Source organism: Mytilus galloprovincialis, chromosome 13, assembly GCF_965363235.1.
Source record: "Mytilus galloprovincialis chromosome 13, xbMytGall1.hap1.1, whole genome shotgun sequence".
NCBI classification, from domain to species: domain Eukaryota; kingdom Metazoa; phylum Mollusca; class Bivalvia; order Mytilida; family Mytilidae; genus Mytilus; species Mytilus galloprovincialis.
Genome location: NC_134850.1, coordinates 58,081,982 through 58,101,475, shown reverse-complemented (window position 1 = coordinate 58,101,475; position 19,494 = coordinate 58,081,982). Strand labels below are relative to the sequence as shown.

The window sequence follows — 19,494 nt, the reverse complement described above, 5'->3', positions numbered from 1 at the left end:
TGGTCGCCTTTCGCATTCCCCATGATAAACTGTACCCTTGGATCAAAGCGTTACATCTCGTATATTATGAACACTATGGTAAATCGACCCAGTATGCAGTGAGCTGGTTTGATGAACCTGACAACTGGTCAGAGAAAACAGGAAATAAAACAGTCTGTATTGAACTATCAACAAAGACAGATCAGCCAAATCCATTACTGTATAAAATACAGCTACACATAAACACTGGCCTGATTCAAATACAAGGAAATCACAAAGATACATTTGTTACAATTGACTTCCCCGTCTTACTCCAAATTGTTGAGAAAGTTGTTGCCCATAATTTGTCAACTAGTGAAGACAAAGACTCAACAAAGATTAAAAATGCCAAACAAACATTACAATCAGATATCACGGATACGGCTACCTTAGATATTAACCATAACACCTCCGTAAAGAGCCCATCAGGCACTAAAGAAATATCCAACAAAAACAATGAGAACCAAACAATGGAACAACACGAAAAAAATGTAGTGTCTCAGACAGTGGATCAAAATAATAACATGGAAAAATTTATGACATGTATGGAAAAACATTTTACCAACGCTCTTGATAAAATATGTCAACAACAAACTGACATGCTGGTTTCGAAAATGACTTCAATGGACATTGCATATAAACATACCATTCAACAAAATGAAGAAAGGTTTACTTTAATGATGGACAAAGTAGAATCTGTGATTAACAAAAAGGCTAATTTAGAAAGAGAAAATGGAGAACTAAAATGCAAAATTCAGCATATAAATCATGAAACTACACTTGAAAAAGAACTACTGAAAACCAAAATGGAAACTAAATGTGAGATGCTTACACAGAAAAATAAATTACAAAGTGACAAAATTAATAAACTAGACCTGGAACTTGGTGAAATTAACAAGGAGATGCAGGTAAGGAAAAACAAAATAGAATCATTAGAATCATCATTTACTGCTTTTCGCAAAGACATTGAAGACAAAGAAAAAGAGATTCTTAGTTTAAAAATACATGCCAGTAGTGGCGACGGAGAATTCCAAACTGTGCCAATATCTAGACCATCAAAACCATCAGTTATTCTCATGGGCACCTCAAATACTGAAAACATAGACCCTAGAATCTCACCAGACTACAATGTGCACAAAGTTACAGCATATACCCTTGACGAAACAGAAAAAGAACTCCAAAAGCTTGAGAGTGAACCAAACGTTATTGTGTTACACTCCTTAACGAACGAGTTAATGAACAAAACTCCAAATGACTGTGTTGACAGAATGACTAGGATATGCGATGATATACGTTCACGTTTCAATAATATCAAGATCGTGATCTCCTTGCCAACACCGAGGAGCGATTCTGAAGATTATAACTCAGATGGACAACTTATAACAATTCTAATGAAAACCAAGTTCAGGGGAGATGACTCTGTTATCCTATGCGACAATAGCAACTTGGCATACAAAGGACAAGTGATGAATAGATATATAGCTCAGGACCAATTTCATCTTACTCCTGATGGAACTGCTGTACTAGCTGCAAATATCCGTGACTGTATCGATAAAGCCCTTAATTTGCCTCCACGCAGTACACAGGGAAGAACTGGATATGGAAGAGGACGACCCTATAGAGGTAGAGGAGGCAGAGGCGGCAGACGTGGCTATGGACGTGGCCGTAGAGGATACCGATAGACTGTTAAAATTACCTATAGTATAAACCTCATTGATATCTTCTTTTTAAACAAATTGTACTGAGCTGTGTTGTTATTTTGAATATTATATCAGCTAAATAATCCTCAGGTAGAGAGATTATTTCAATAAACATTTTTTAGTACTATTTTTTTTTTATATAACACATCGAGTAAATTCAATTTTTTGTGTACAACTAAAAATAGATCTAGATATACAACGTAATAGATATTCAAATATATTGTATAACCAAATACAGATATAAGAGATTTAAAAAAAAAAAGGCTAGTGTAGTGTGTACACATAAATACATATACATATATACGTTATTATAAGATACAATATGAAAACTAGTCTAAATATATGCAGCTGGAATGTTGGGGGGTTGCTGTCAGAACATCATGATAAGTCAAATGATAAGAATTTTTTATCAGAATTAGCACAAAATGATTTAGTTTTATTAACTGAGACCCATGTTGGTTATGAAAATCATTTGAAATTTGATAACTTTTTGTACTATCCATTCTGCAGACCAAAATCTAAAAATAACAGATATTTTGGTGGTCTAGGGATTCTCATACGTAAAGAAATTCGTAAAGGTGTAAATTTTTTGAATAACGGGACCTCAGAATACCAATGGCTAAAATTGAAGAGAGAATTTTTCAATTTAAACAAAGATATATATTTGTGCTTGATATACTATGCTCCCAAAAGCCAAACAGACCTACTGGAGATAATAGAAAAGGATATAACTGATAGTTATGGGTCTATGGGGGACATCCTGTTAGTAGGGGATCTTAATGCCAGAACTGGGTCAGAAAAAGACTATATTGATGGTGACAGCACCTCCCATGTTCCTTTATTTGATGAAAATTATGATGTAGACTGTTTCACAGAGGAAAGGGTCAGTAAAGATTTAATAACTGATTCCAGAGGGAAAAACTTGCTAGAATTTTGTATAGGTAATCAGTTACGTATCTTGAATGGGCGTATGTGTGGTGATAGCACGGGTAAATTTACATGTTTCAAACCTAATGGATGCAGTGTAGTTGATTATGCTTTAGTTTCTCAAAGCCTACTCCAGCAAATTTTATATTTTAATGTATCAGATTTTAAGGCAAATTTTTCTGATTGCCATTGCAAAATCACTTTTAAGATTTTAGCATCTTTCCAATTGGAGAAAAATAAAAGTCATATGAAAGACTTTCCTTTGAGGTATAAATGGGACACAGAAAGTATTCAAAATTTCCAGGAATCATTTACACATCCTGTCATACAAAATGAGCTAAAATATTTTTTAAATAACAAAATTATCTTAGACAAAAAGAATGTGAATGATGCCACATATAGTATTCATTCAATATACGAAAAAGTGTGCAAAGTATCACTAAAAAAGAAGAAGAAAAGGGTAAAAACATGTAATCATAAAAAATGGTTTGACCAAGATTTAAAAAGTTTGAAAAAACATGTTAATGATAAAGCTATATTAATGTCAAAATATCCGAATGATCCGATAGTGCGTGGCTCTTTTTTTAAACTTAATAAACAATTTGCCAAACTAAGGAGGAAAAAGAAAAGAGAATTTAGAGAAAATATTTTGGACCGTTTAAGCAATCTAGAATCAGAAAATCCAAAGGATTATTGGAACCTTGTCAATCAACTCCGTCTTGAAAATAATTCAGAAACTAAAAACAACATAGATGGTGACATTTGGTATAAATATTTCTCTGACTTGTCATCCATTCCTGAAAATGAACACATAAAGTCCAAGATAAAAGAGATAAAGAGTAAACTTGAACTATTAGAAAAGAAAAACTTTGGATTCAGTGAGATTGACTTTAAAATCACCCCTGGTGAACTCCAAAAAGCCCTGAGGCAATTAAAATCTGGGAAAAGTCCAGGTCTAGACACTATTACAAATGAAATGTTAAAAGTTTCACAGAGTTATATGCAAGATTGCTTACTAAAACTTTTTAATGCCATTCTTCTATCTGGCATTTATCCCAGTAATTGGTCTGAGAGCTACATTACTCCTATATTCAAATCTGATAACCCGCAGAACCCTGAAAATTACAGAGGTATTGCCATCAATAATAGTCTTGGCAAACTTTTCAATACCATTCTGTATAACAGACTTGATAAATTTTTATCTGATAATAATATCATAAACAAAACTCAAATTGGTTTTTCTAAGAAAGCTCGCACTTCGGATCACATTTTTGTACTAAAATGTCTCATAGAAAAATATGTTAAAAGAGGCAAAGGTAAATTGTATGTATGTTTTGTAGATTTTCGCAAGGCCTTTGACAAGGTTATTCATATTGGTATATTATACAAATTATTACAGCATACAAATAATGGTATTTTTTATAACATTTTGAAATCTATGTATAGTAACGACAAAGTGTGTGTTAAAGTAGAAGACAAAATAACTGATTTTTTTAGATATAATGTTGGTGTACGACAAGGTGACGTTTTGAGTCCCACATTGTTTAAACTGTTTATTAATGATTTGCCAGATATATTATCTAACAATTATGATGATGTCAATTTAAATGATGAAAAGATACCATGTCTACTTTATGCTGATGATCTTGTATTAATATCTGACTCAAAAGAAGGGCTTCAGAAGAGACTTGATACTTTGTGCACATTCTGCAAAGATTGGTGTATGGAAATAAATGTGAAGAAAACCAAGATTATAATATTCAATAGGAGTGGTAGACTCCTTAATGAAAATTTTAATGTAGGAAATAATTCTATTGAATGTGTTAAACAATACAAATATCTTGGCATAGTCATCCAAAATACTGGAAACTTTAATGAAGCCAGGAAACAATTATTCCAAAAAGGTCAAAAGGCCAGTTTTAAACTTTATAAAGATTTGAAATCATCTAATCCTCCTATTAAAACTCTTTTGCATTTATTTGATCACTGTATACAGCCAATTGTAACTTATGGTTGTGAAAATTGGGGTGTTATTAACATTACTTCTAAAAGGAAAAATTTGTCCCTTTATGACATATTTAAAGATTGGGAGTTTGAGAAGCTAAATTTAAAATTTTGTAAGTATATTATTGGTGTTACAAAGATGTGCACAAATGTAGCAGTCCTGTCTGAATTGGGTAGATATCCTCTTTATATAAATTTGCTAACACATATGTTTATGTATTGGCATAGACTAGAGAATTCTCCATCTGATTTATTGAAAAATGCTTATGCTGAGTTAAAAATGATAGAAAGTAAAGGTCAAACCAGTTCCAATAATTCATGGCTCTCTAATATCATTTTCTACAGTGAAAAATTGGGTATTGACCTAAATATATGTAAAAATCTAGGAAAAAATAAATTTAAAAACTTATTGAAAAAACAGCTCAAATCAAATTTTCAAAATGATTGGGAGAAAATGCGAGATTTTTATTTACAGAATCAAGGCAAATTGGACACTTACTTTTCATTCAAAAAGTCATTTGACTATGAAAATTATTTAGATTTAAAGCACCCACAAAAACATTTATTAACAAAATACAGACTTAGCAATCACTGTTTAAGAATAGAAACTGGCAGACATGAACGAATTACCAATGTATGTGGTAAATATGAAATATTACCTCGACATGAGAGGATATGTTTATATTGTAATACAAATTGTATTGAAAATGAAATGCACTTTCTTCTGGAATGCCCTATTTACAATAACCTCAGAAGAGATATCACTGATTATATAAAAAAATACCCCAGTTTAGATAGTTTAAATATAAATGATCTTTTTTCATGGATCATGATTAATGAAGATAGCAGATTTCTATCTATTTTATGTGCATACCTGGATAAAGGCCTGCAACTAAGAAAATCAGAAAATTAGTTAGATACTCTAAAATATATCAAAATTATCTCCCCTTGACCACTGATCCTTTCTTCATGCATTTGAATTTCAATTATTATTTTATGTTTCTTTAATCACTCTGTAATGTTTATGTCATGTTGTAATTAATGTTATGCTCTTAATGGGCCCTTTAATTTGGAAAATAAAAATATTGTATTGTATTGTATAGATATATTAGAAGATGTGATATGAGTGCCAACGAGACAACTCTCCATCCAAGTCACAATTTGTAAAAGTAATCCAATATAGGTCAAAGTACGGTCTTAAACACGAAGCCTTGGCTCACACCGAACAGCAAGCTATGAAAGGACCAAAAAAATGACTATGGAAACCATTCAAACGGGGAAAATGAACGGTCTAATCTATTTAAAAAAACGAGGAACACTTATGAAACACTTTAACAAACGACAACTACTGAACATCAAGTTCCTGACTTAGGACAGGTGCAAACAAATACAGCGGGTTTAAACATTTTAATAGGTACCAACCTTCACCCTTACCTGAAACAATAGTGTAGCATCACACAACATAAAAGACACACTATGAAATATCATTTGAAATGGCTTAACTCAATCAAAAGACATATAAAAAACACCAACAAATGAATTTTCGCTGAACGAATAAATTTTATCTATAGCATAATACAAGTACAAAACCAATAAAAAAAGGGTTGATATACGTTAAACAGTTTCAGAAAAACAACCACAACCTTGAAAGAAACCCTACCAAAGAGAACAACACACACATGCAAATGCAAATAATTGTATACGTTAATGGAGAACAGAAATATTTTTTACAAATTAAATAACTTTGTTGTTCATTGTACGAGAAAAGGACTCCAGTGAAAAATTTATAGTCATACTAAACACTAATCAAACCTGGTATATATTATATAAATACTAAACCGATGATAAAGAGGCGAGATATAACTTTAAATAAGTAAACAATAAATAACAAAAAAGCATTACAAGTTCTATATCAACAGTTCAAATTAGTATGAATGTAAATCTAGCCGGTATTCAGTGTTTTTTACTTTGCAAATGATACATCCTCGTGAAAAACGCTTCCTAAGAGCCATGTTCATCAAGACACTCTTCTTTTATGAAATGATTGCAGAGACCTCATATACAATAGGGACTTCCTATATCTATATATACTAACAGACAGTCTCTGTATGCAATTAATGCAATTATTATTGAGAGGCTGTCACTATAGTACAGTAATTCCTCATTTCTAATTTCATTCTCCACTTTATGTTCTTTTAAGTCCTTTTAACTCTTATTTAACTTGATGTAAGTGTCGGGACGATGCAAATGTGAGGGGGCTGATGGGTTATTTCCGTTCTTCGTGATCGGCGCATTTTCGCTATCGTGATCCGTTTTTCTACAGATTTATTTTTCGTGATTCGTGATGAAACCATTGTTCGTGAATCGTTTTCATTGGAATTTTATGTTCGTTCTTCGTGATTGAGACATATTTTTCGTTCTTGTGATTTTTTTTTCATTACGGAAATAAAAGAGTTCCATTGAGTTGTCTTTCTTGGCTTAAAAAATCACATTTCCTTCAATAGCTGAAGAAGGTAACACGGACTATGATCAAGTTTCTGAATATGATTCAGAATCAGATGAATGTGGACTACACTGAAGAAACGGACAATGTTATTGACACCCCAGAATGTCTTAGTTTTCTTCAAGGAACAACCAGCAGGAGTGGGAGAACAATCAGGCTCAGCAGTAAATTTTATTGACAAAATAAATATATATACTTTATAATCTCTTAGTTTAGCCTCAAGATAAAACACAGATGTGGTTCCGTGGTATTTACGCCAGTAAAACATTTCTATGAAATATTATTATTATACAATAAAAGAAGTCAGAATGTGACTGTTTTTAACGATTTAATTTAGAACCTGGGAGAATTCAACATGTAAACAAGTAATGAGCCAGTAATGTATTTGATTGTAGCTTAATTGCACCAAACAACCAGCTTCTGAATCTCTATTATCGAGATTGATTGGTGATACTTTTTTTATATTTTCGTGATCCGTGATCATGGAAATTTATTTTCTGTGACTCGTGATTGACAAAAAAATCAACTCGTGAATCGTGATGAGACCCCCCCATCAGGCCCCTCAAATGTTATTCCACAACAAATTTTCAATGTTCAATATATCACTAACTTTGAAGCTATCATATTCAAAATATGATAACAGTATTACAGAGAAACACCTGTCATAGTATACATACATACTCAGTAAGGCAGCAACCATTTGATTTTCTGGGGGGGGCTATGGTTTTTTTTTCTGTGCAAACTTTTTTTTTCGCCTTTGGCGAAGAACAATCTATTTTTTTAGCGACAAACCGAAGACAATTTTTTTCTTTCAATTTTAGCATTACATATAGTGGCAGCTGAGGGTGAAACAAACAATTTTTTTTACTCAGGATCCAAAACAAATTATTTTTTTCACCAAAACCTGGAAACAAACTTTTTTTTCCAAAAAAAACCATAGCCCCCCCCAGAAAATCAAATGGTTGCTGCCTTAGCTTCTGCTCACGGTTCTTCGTGCAACCAGAAAGGCCGAATTGTTCCGATTGTTTCATTCATATGTTGTTTTAATATAATAAATAATTGTCTGTATTTGGATCACGCCTCTATTGTGCTCTTTCCAATAAAATATTGAATTGAATTGAATTTAATTGAATGGTCAGAGACATATAAAGTAATTATATATAGAGAGAGAAAAGGCCAAAAGAGTCGCATTTTTTTTTATGACAATTATACTAATATTTATCGATATTATATGTTGATTATTATTTAGTTATGATTTCAAAAGATCCCGCGGTTTAAAACTAGATTAAAACGTGTGGAGAACCATGATCGGGACCAGAGCGAGGCTTTATTCACTTCCGCTGGACAACACCAAAAAAATTTGGGAGAGAATACTGTAAAAAATTGGTGCTTTTGGGACAAATAATGACCTCCAGAAGGTACAGTTAGTTCCCTAAAACAATTTAATAGCAAGCTGAATATTTCTTAAAATGACCATAGCCTTTAAAAGGCTGGCACCGTAGTAATAAGTCTTAATGACGCACTTAGTACAGAAAAATATGGTATTTTTTTCTGCTTAGACTTACGTAGTCCTCAACAAATTATGCGTGTTTATTTCTTATCATTTGAGTCTAGGTTTGGTGGATTTCCTGTATAATCCCTTTTGAAATCATGCATGTTTGTTTTATTTATAGTTTGCCCTCCAGCATGTCAAATTTACTGCATCCAGCCACATAAAAATAAAACAAAACAAAAAACTGTCTGCAAACATTAACAAGTGACTTTTGCACAGAAAACATCATTATCTACACCCGAAGCAGTTTGGCACTGATAAGTTAAAGATACATATTCTAACCTTTCTGTTTCATAATATCTTACAATCCCAAGCAATGCCAAGTGTTTACTGACTATAACCATGATAACTTTATATTACTATTAGTACTAATATGAGACAAAAAAATTTTACCTTCAAAATTTTTTAAATAAGAAAACATTTCCGATTTTGGTTCTGTTGTTAGGGATTTTAGTTGTGATGTTATTTAATTTAAGATGTCATATTCAATGTAAACAAAGAAACGCTATCATCAGGTTAACGTTTTTTCATTTCAAAGAATTATGAAATGAATTTGATATTTGTGTTCCTTCCTACACTTTACTATATTTACTTAGAAATATATATTTTATTCAAGTCTCAGTCTCATGACAAATGAAATGCAGGAAAATAAAAAAGTCTGAAAAAAGTTTACGATTTTGAGTTCATTAGTAGAATGAATTTTGTGGGAGAAATTTTTAAAATTTTAAATTTGATTTAAAAAAATAATGATTGATTTTTCTATTGTAATTTAAAATGATTTAGGGGACTTTGTCCCAACCACAGTTGTCATTTCTTGAATTCTGTTTCAGTTAAAATGATATACATACAATTTGATTTAAATCAATAATTATGTCAGAGGCTATAATTGATTTATCATTACTTTGTACAGCTGCACATCTCCGCTCCAAAATACTGATGAAATCAAATGACCCCTTTTATCAAACTAGGTGAAATTTTACCAAACCTCTCTGATATATCCGTTTGAAGCTGGGTCCATTTATATATGAGGATGAACTAGCTTATCTCAAATTTGTTCAAAATAAAATCTTACAGAGTTTTGATAAAAGTAAAACAAAAACTAATGTACATGTACAGGGCTATAACCATGTAGCTTTTCATTCTGTTAATTTATGTGCATAAACAACATTTCTGGATCTGTTGCATTGTCTATTAACTTGTTTAAAGAAGTTTTTTGAAAATTTTATTAAACACACCCATTTCTGTTACTCATGTAATTTTGTTTATTTTTTAGCGAAAATGATTTTGGTAGAACATGTAGAATAGTAGAATAAGCAAATTTAAAAATGGATGATGTTTTAAGTATTATGTTTAGTCTAGATCTGTAAATGGGAAAAAGTAATAATAAACCAACATATTAAGAAACTCCAACCAACTTAAATATCAAATGAGATCTACAGTCATGACAGTGTTATTGAAATAATATTATTCCTTTTTAAAATCTTTAAAATCATAAATAAGTTATAACAATTAAAAATGTTAACTGCATGACAGTAGCTATGGATTCACATGGCTAGTTCATGTGTAAAATTCCAACCCAATAAGAAGAACTAAATCTACTGGCTGTTTTCAGATGAACCATTATCAACTGTCATTAAAAGTAATAAATATATAATTTACAGATAAATCAATTACTTACAAGTGTTGTAGTGTACATGTATAATACTTTCATTTTGTTAGCATGGTTAAGTAAATTTACTTATTCTATACATTCTATATTTATCAACTTGTCATTTGATATGCAAAGCTGTTTATCATACTTATTGGGTAATGTGTGTGTGTGGTAAGATAAAATTATATTTTTACCCCAGCTTGTTATCTATGCCTTGTTACCAATTTCACCTTAATGTCTTACTATTAACTTAAGGTATTCTGTGAAATAACATCAAAATAATGTTTGGAATGGATCAATTTCATTTAAAAAAAACTGCAAGATACTACATGAATGTATTGCAATGTATACTATTATAATGGTCTTATACATTGTATTTCATATTATTTTCTTTGATACATTGTAATTTGTTGCTTACATATATTTCTATATTTACTGTTCACAATTAAAAATTAAAATCTTTGTAATCCTCGTTTCAAGTTTCATCTGTTCATGACACAGTAAGCTAGTAACAGTCATGAAAACTTGTCTATGTGTTTAATAGCCTAGCTAAAATATATAGGACCTGCTGACTTCAAATAATTGCACAAATTAAAATTTGAATTATCTCCCTTTGTACATAAGGATAACTTAGAATTGGTGACAATTTTTTTTTTTTTTTAAATTATTAGCAATTTTTAGGATTAATTTACTTTATCTGATTAGTCTTGTTACATCATTTACATATTTATTTATCTTTGTACATGTAACTACTAACTTGCAAAAGCAGATTTTGACTTACAATTTACATGTACATGTATGTATTTACTGTGAAAACTGTGCTGAAAATGGTAATTTGATGGCAATAACTTTATTTTGACCTTGAGAGGTGAATGTTGATGAGATCCTTTAATGTTTCCTTGTTTAATGAATGACCTGTATGTATATCGATGCCTAAAGGAGAATAGTACATTTGTAAATATCTATAGTCTAGACAATTGACTAATGACCACAAAATTACTCCTTAGTCATGAACCCAACCAGATTTTGCCCTTTTTTTCTTCTTTTTTCAGTTTTCTAAGTTGTTACCAAAGAAGGAGTGTCTGAAGGACAGGATATTTATTACACTTTCATATTTCATGTACATTGATGTACTACATGCATGACATGCAGTCTTCATGCTGAACTGCTAAATCTACAGGCCCGCAGCTCAATTTTTGAAAATTTTTAGTTAGATTCTGTTGGCCTGAAGGTCCGATTCTTACAGGCCCGAGAGCAATTTTACCAGCCTGGGCTGCCACTCGACGTGAAGACTGTACATGAACAGTACATATTTAATAAGTCACAGTATTTTGGCAATTAATTGCAAGTTTGAATGTCTTGTTGTCAACCCATGGCCAGTTCAGCTAAGTCTGACATTTTAGAAACATTAAATGGATGCTGTTGTATTTGATAAATAATGGCTGTTCAAATCAGGATATCAATATTATGTGAACCGCTTCAGATACAGAAAATCTGACAGAAGCAGAAAATTACAGAATGTTCATATATATATATACTTTGTATGTACATTTTTGTAAGTATACTGACTGTCCTTGTACAATGCAGGGTTGGCAAAGTATTACCCGCCTGGGAATTCCCGGGTGGGAAAACCCGGGTTTTCCCGGGCTGGGCAATACTCCCAGAAATGTGAAATACTGGGCATTACTGGGCAATATGATTTTTGTCGAGCCTGCAACTTTTGTTGCAGAAAGCTCGACATAGGGATAGTGATCCGGTGGCGGCGGCTACGGCGGCGGCGTTAGCTCACTTCTTAAAAGCTTTATATTTTAGAAGGTGGAAGACCTGGATGCTTCATACTTTGTATATAGATGCTTCATGTTACGAAGTTTCTGTCAGTCACATGTCCAATGTCCTTGACCTCATTTTCATGGTTCAGTGACCACTTGAAAAAAAAGTTCAAATTTTTTGTAATGTTGAATTCTCTCTTATTATAAGTAATAGGATAACTATATTTGATATGTGCATACCTTGCAAGGTCCTCGTGTCTGTCAGACAGTTTTCACTTGACCTCGACCTCATTTCATGGATCAGTGAACAAGGTTAAGTTTTGGTGGTCAAGTCCATATCTCAGATACTATAAGCAATAGGGCTAGTATATTCGGTGTATGGAAGGACTGTAAGGTGTACATGTCCAACTGGCAGGTGTCATCTGACCTTGACCTCATTTTCATGGTTCAGTGGTTATAGTTAAATTTTTGTGTTTTGGTCTGTTTTTCTCATACCATATGCAATAGGTCTACTATATTTGTTGTATGGAATGATTGTTAAGTGTACATGTCTAGCGGGCAGATGTCATGTGACCTTGACCTCATTTTCAGGGTTCATTGCACAGTGTTAAGTTTTTGTGTTTTGGTCTATTTTTCTTAAACTATAAGTAATGTGTCAACTATATATGGTTTATAGAAGCATTGTTAGCTGTACCTGTCTGCCTGGCATGGTTCATCTGACCTGGACCTCTTTTTCAAGGTTCATTGGTCTTTGTTTAGTTATCTTGGTTAATGTTAAGTTTATGTGACAGTTGTAATAAAGCTTAGCTTTATACTTAGGACTACCAACATAATATCAATGATTTGTATAGAAGGCGAGACATTTCAGCGTGTGCACTCTTGTTTAAGCTTATTTTAACACAAAATAGTAAATTCCTTGGTGTAGTTTCATAGTATTACAGCTAAATATATACTTTTTATACAGATAACCATTGACAGTCATTTCTAAAATAATGAAAAATTCAATTTTATTCCCTTCTATGTAGACAGAATACTAGATTTGCACATTTAAGAAAACCTTAATTACCAAGCATTGTTTCAATAATCCATACTTTGAAAAAAAAACAATTATAACAATGTTTAAGTGAATTGTTAATTTCCAATGTTTTACATTCATACATTTGTCATATTGCTAAATAAACACCCTAAGGGGTCATGCCATTATCACTTATAGAATTGAAAGGGCTGATTATTGTTACATAAACAAATCTGCATTCTAATCTGAATAATTACTTACTAATTAGTGACAGTACATATACATTATTTAAATGTAATTTTTGTCGAGCCTGCAACTTTTGTTGCAGAAAGCTCGACATAGGGATAGTGATCCGGCGGCGGCGGTGTTAGCTAACTTCTTAAAAGCTTTATATTTTAGAAGGTGGAAGACCTGGATGCTTCATACTTTGTATATAGATGCCTCATGTTACGAAGTTTCCGTCAGTCACATGTCCAATGTCCTTGACCTCATTTTCATGGTTCAGTGACCACTTGAAAAAAAAGTTCAGATTTTTTGTAATGTTGAATTCTCTCTTATTATAAGTAATAGGATAACTATATTTGATATGTGCGTACCTTGAAAGGTCCTCATGTCTGTCAGACAGTTTTCACTTGACCTCGACCTCATTTCATGGATCAGTGAACAAGGTTAAGTTTTGGTGGTCAAGTCCATATCTCAGATACTACAAGCAATAGGGCTAGTATATTCGGTGTATGGAAGGACTGTAAGGTGTAAATGTCCAACTGGCAGGTGTCATCTGACCTTGACCTCATTTTCATGGTTCAGTGGTTATAGTTAAATTTTTGTGTTTTGGTCTGTTTTTCTCATACTATATGCAATAGGTCTACTATATTTGTTGTATGGAATGATTGTAAGGTGTACCTATCTAGGGGGCAGATGTCATGTGACCTTGACCTCATTTTCATGGTTCAGTGGTCAAAGTTAAGTTTTTGAGTTTTGGTCTTTTTATCTTATACTATATGCCATAGGCCATCTATATTTGGTGTATGGAAATGTTTTATGATCTTTATGTCAGTCGCGCAGGTTTTATTTGACCGTGACCTGATTTTCACGGTTCATTGCACAGTGTTAAGTTTTTGTGTTTTGGTCTATTTTTCTTAAACTATAAGTAATAGGTCAACTATATATGTTGTATAGAAGCATTGTTAGCTGTACATGTCTGCCTGGCATGGTTCATCTGACCTTGACCTCATTTTCAAGGTTCATTGGTCTTTGTTTAGTTATCTTGGTTAATGTTAAGTTTATGTGACAGTTGTATTAAAGCTTAGCTTTATACTTAGGACTATCAATATCATATCAATGATTAGTATAGAAGGCGAGACATTTCAGCGTGTGCACTCTTGTTCTTACATGTATTTGTCAATTCTTAATAGGAGTTATATTTATTTAAAAAAAAGTTTTTTGCTTGATGATTTACAGTTTTACTAATCCAGACAAACAAAAAAGGTTATATATATCTTAAATGTATAAAATTTGTGTTTGATCACTGAATACTCTATAAAATTCAGATCAGTGTTTTATATAACCCAGTATTGCCCAGTATTACCCACTAAAACCCAGTAAAACCCGGGATTTCCCACTGGGCTGGGCAATACTCATAAAACCCGGGTTTTTGCCAACCCTGGTACAATGTACACCAAATCTGTCCGACTACATTTTATGAGTTAATGCCCTTGGATGAATATTTTTCTTCTATTCTGCTTTGATCAAGCACTAATACTATAGAATCAGAGCTCCAGATAAGCTGCGTATTTGCGTGATCACGCAATACAAATGATAAAAAAACCCAATGCAATTGCCCATTGCAGGGTTCAAGAACCCAATTAGTTCAAAGGAAAACCCAATTATATGCCAAAACCATGAGTTCTCAACCCTTTTATTGGCTACCATTTTCATTATTTACCCTTATCTGTTTAGTCGTCAAGTAAATCTATTTGTATAATATTTATAATTGGAAATGTCCTTTTGTTCTAAAAATAGATCCCTGCATCAAGTAGCTGAAATGGGTCCCTGCTGGAATTTTCCGTTGCCCAAAGGTACACATGTTTTTGAAAACATTTCGATCTTCTCGGCGTTTATCCAATTAGCGTGTTTCATTTTGACATATTTTTTTTCGAATTGCTCGGGATTTATCATAACATACATTGAATTAAAACGAAAGTGAATGTCCAGTAAAAATATTGAATAGAAGCATGTTTTCAGCTTTTTTTGAATAGCTGAGGGAAAGTTATGATGATAACAAGACTCAGCCAGTGATTTTAGGAAGCGTCCATCTAACGCACGGGCGTGTTTGCGTAACTTAACGAGAACATTGCTAATAAACACGGGGTTTATGTGAAAAAAAATATTCTGAGATGAGTGCCTGTGAAAACACATATCCATTTTTTACAGTTTATATAAGTTGTGAGAAAATACAAAACTAGCAGAAGGTTTGAAACTGGACACAAATTAAACCTACAATTGCTCTTCAGTGAATAAACCAAATAAAATAGCTAGCAGGTATACAAAGAAAGAAACAATTATTTAAGATGGAAAAACATCTGGGGTTGATATTGCCTAAATATTCAATATTGTGTTGATGTAAAAACCCAGTACATTAAGGAGCTTGGTGGTGAAAAACCCAATTTGATATTAACTTGAGGGGTGAATTTGAATTGATAATGCAATAAAAAACTTAATCACCCAATTACATAAGAAAATGGTGGGTAAAAACCCCAATTTGTGAATTCTTATCTGGAGCTCTGAGAAGTTAAGTGATTGACATGATTGAGATGAACTAAAACAGAAAAAAAATGTTCAGTAATAAAGAAAAAAAAGAGAGATTTTCTTGTCATGAATTATATTTAGTCTACATACAATGTGAGGGATGCACACAAACCTAGCAGAGCAACATGACTAGTTCCTAAGGGACGACATCAAAGGATCAACATAGGATAAAAAACTTAAATCAAATAGATTGGAAGGGGGGGGGGGGGGGGGGTGTTGCAAGCTTCAAGTTTTAATTGACATCTATTTTACATTTTTTTACATGTATCCATATTGGTCATGATCAATTTTTCCCAAATTAAGAAAAGACGGGAAGGGGTCAGTGACAAAAAATATGCTACATTGAACTTTTGATGTTATTGTTTTGCTCTTGAAGCATTTAAAGTAAAAAAAATGAATAGCTGTCGAAATCCCATTTACAGGCTTTGACCTATAATGGTTTACTTTTATAAATTGTTACTTGGATGGAGAGTTGTCTCATTGGCACTCATACCACATATTTCTATATCTATTATCTATTAAGGGAGGATAAGTTAACACACCAACTTCCTTATGATACATGTTATATACTACTTGTACAATGTTGTATGGACATATATTTGAGATGCTGTGGATTCATTATTATTTGTGGAATTCCAATTGTGGATAATGGTGTCAGAACCACAAATTTCAATGTTTGACATCAGTGGCGGATCCAGAGGGGGGGTTCTGGGGGTTGGAACCCCCTCTTTTTTTTTGGCCGATCAATGCATTTGAAGGGGGACATATAGTTGGAACCCCCCCTTTATCCTGGGTTGGGAACCCCCCTTTTTTAAAATGGCTGGATCCGCCCCTGGACATAGTACAGTTTTTCTAAAGACGTGTATCATATATGTGTACAGTCAGAGCTCAGACATAAATAAGTCTGAATCTGCTTTTGACTCATAGAGGTCTAAATTTGTAAGTTTTAGGATTAGTCTCCCCTTAATGCAAGACAAAATACGACTTGAATAAGTCAAATACTGTTAAGCAAGAAATAATTGACCAGAATCAAAAAGTTGCAAATATCCACTCCTACAAGTCGATAAGTGATCAATATTGGTTAACTTCAAGACCCACGCATACTTATAAGGAGGTCATGCATCTAAATCAAATAATGACAACATTGAAAGACAATGCTTTGTCTTCTAAAGAAAAATATGAATGAGAGTCTAAAAAATCAGAGATAATGTTAATTAACCTTACAATGCAACCACCTGGAACTACACTTAATGAGGAAAAACATCTGTGTTTAGTAAGGATGTTCAATAAGACAATTACATAGCTCAAGTCCTTGTGAACTCTTAGACAGGTTTTTGCTGTCATAGGTTGTGTAGTTTGGCCACCAAGTGAAATTAAGTTTTTTCATCAACATAAATAGACCTAAACAAGTCTGTCATTTTATGACTTAGATAAGTCTAAAATTGAAAACACATTTTTATGATAAATACATGTTTTGACTTCTTTAAGTCAAAAACAAAAATCGACTTGTTTATGTCTGAGCTCTGACTGGTGTATGCAGATTTTGGCTCATCAAGTCATGCAAGTCAAACATTTTTTTTTTTAATGTGTGTATCCTTGATTTATATATAGATAAATAATCATTGAGTCATTTACAAAGATATAGATTGCCTTCTTTCATTCTTTGACACAGATATATATGTAAACATTGTACTTGCTTTTTAAATCCTATAGGTTTAGAATAATCAATAAAATTTGAATTTGTATACCTTATCATGCTTGTAGTCTTCCCTGTGAGAAACTTCCTTCTGAATAAATTTACCACTTTATTGTTATTCCAAAGGTTAAATCTGTATACACTTTACTTTTTAGGAAGAAAAATCAATTATTTTTCTGTAATATCATACATAACATAGCAAGCTTATCTTTTAAATCTTTTTATCTTTCATAGTTTGAACAATTTTGAATTGCCAGTTGTATATATTTATATATTTGATGCACATTTACTTCCTTAAAGCACAGGTTTAAATCATTTCGAAAGAAATAATTAAATATACATGTACAAAATGTATGTATCGACAAAATTTATGAAAGATGATCAAACTCTTCCTTTGTACAGTTTTCAACCCACTCCCCTCAAACTTCACTGTAAGATTGCTCATATCATATTTAAGTTATATATGGATCGGCTATTATGGAATTGTTTTAGAAACTTTTGATATTTTTTCCAAACTTAGTCAACTTTAAGCAATGATATGAAAGAGTGTCCATATTTAACATCTCCTGCTTTTTTCAACTTCTCATACAGTTTTCAACCCTTAGACTTCTCATACAGTTTTCAACCCTTAGACTTCTCATACAGTTTACAACCCTTAGACTTCTCATACAGTTTTCAACCCTTAGACTTCTCATACAGTTTACAACCCTTAGACTTCTCATACAGTTTTCAACCCTTAGACTTCTCAGAAAGATTGTACACATCATGCTGCTTTTGCACATGTTCAAGTTGTACATGTACTTGTTAGGCCATAAAAAAGAATATGTTTGTTTGCCCTAACCCTACCTACCCAGAAAAGAGCTGCCTAGTCAAAATCTTTTATTAGATATAGGAAGATGTGGTATGCGTGCCAATGAGACAATTCTCCATCCAAATAACAATCCACAAAAGTAAACCAGTATAGGTCAAGGTACGGCCTTTAACACGGAGCCTTGGCTCACACTGAACAACAAGCTATAAATTTAAAGGGCCCCAAAATTACTAGTGTAAAACCATTCAAACGGGAAAACCAACGGTCTGATCTATTTAAAAAAACGAGAAACACTTATAAATATCATAAACAAACGACAACTTACTGTACATCAGATTCCTGAATTAGGACAGGTGCAAACATTTCCAGGGTTATTAAACATTTTAATGGTACCAAACCTTCTCCCCTTTTCTGAAACAATGGTACAAATGTATAACATCACAACATAGAAAAACACACGATAAAATATCAATTCTAATGCAATTTGGACGTAACAATTTTTTTCATTGACATTGGCTTAAAGTTGCAGTCAAATCCACAGTTGACCAGGCGTAACTAAGGAGGGACCCACCATTTTAAATTGGTTGAATCAACAAATGTTCGATTACTACTAAATAATCGAAAATAAAACAACACCTACCTCCAATTCGCCGTTTTAATGTAATTTTATCCGAATTTGAAGCGTACATGTAACATAATAACCTCCAGTTTGTAAGTTTTCATTTGTATGACTTGTATGACCTCAGGTTTAGCCATGATGTCTTTGTGCCAAAAGCATTCATGAAGTTTCACGAATTTTTTTCTATTTGTCAAACTTAGACAATTTTTCAAGTTTTATCATATTTTTTTCTTTTTGTAATGCATCAGAATCGGAATAACAGTACTGTAGTTGAAGAGTTGACACCGTCAATTTTGATTTGACGGTCGCAACCTCCGTTTTACTGTCTCCACTATGCGTCGCCAGTAAAACTGCATTTGCAACCGTCAAATCTACAATTGACAGTGGCAACTCTTCAACTACAGTACTGTTATTCCTTAAT

At 32.6% G+C, this 19,494-nt stretch overlaps 2 protein-coding genes and 1 pseudogene across 6 annotated transcripts in view; 1 reads left to right on the top strand and 2 right to left on the bottom strand.

The window, feature by feature from the left end:
- LOC143057653 (uncharacterized) overlaps positions 1 to 17,905 on the bottom strand; it is a 43,774-nt pseudogene extending 25,869 nt beyond the window's left edge.
- Positions 1 to 19,494, bottom strand: part of LOC143057651 (uncharacterized) — a 32,713-nt gene that overhangs the window by 7,871 nt on the left and 5,348 nt on the right. The window contains exon 1 of one of the 5 annotated variants that reach the window (XM_076231010.1): positions 18,780 to 18,871. The exons of the other annotated variants lie outside the window; for them this stretch is intronic. The gene's annotated coding sequence lies outside the window, so the exon portion shown is untranslated. Of the gene's footprint in view, positions 1 to 18,779; positions 18,872 to 19,494 lie in introns of those variants that run through there. 5 annotated transcript variants of the gene reach the window in all.
- The window catches only part of LOC143057650 (tyrosine-protein phosphatase non-receptor type 11-like), a 54,690-nt gene continuing 43,663 nt past the window's right edge, over positions 8,468 to 19,494 (top strand). Inside the window, exon 1 of the mRNA XM_076231004.1 lies at positions 8,468 to 8,570. Coding sequence (XP_076087119.1) covers positions 8,557 to 8,570 — 14 coding nt within the window. The 5' untranslated portion in view covers positions 8,468 to 8,556. The remainder of the gene's footprint in view (positions 8,571 to 19,494) is intronic.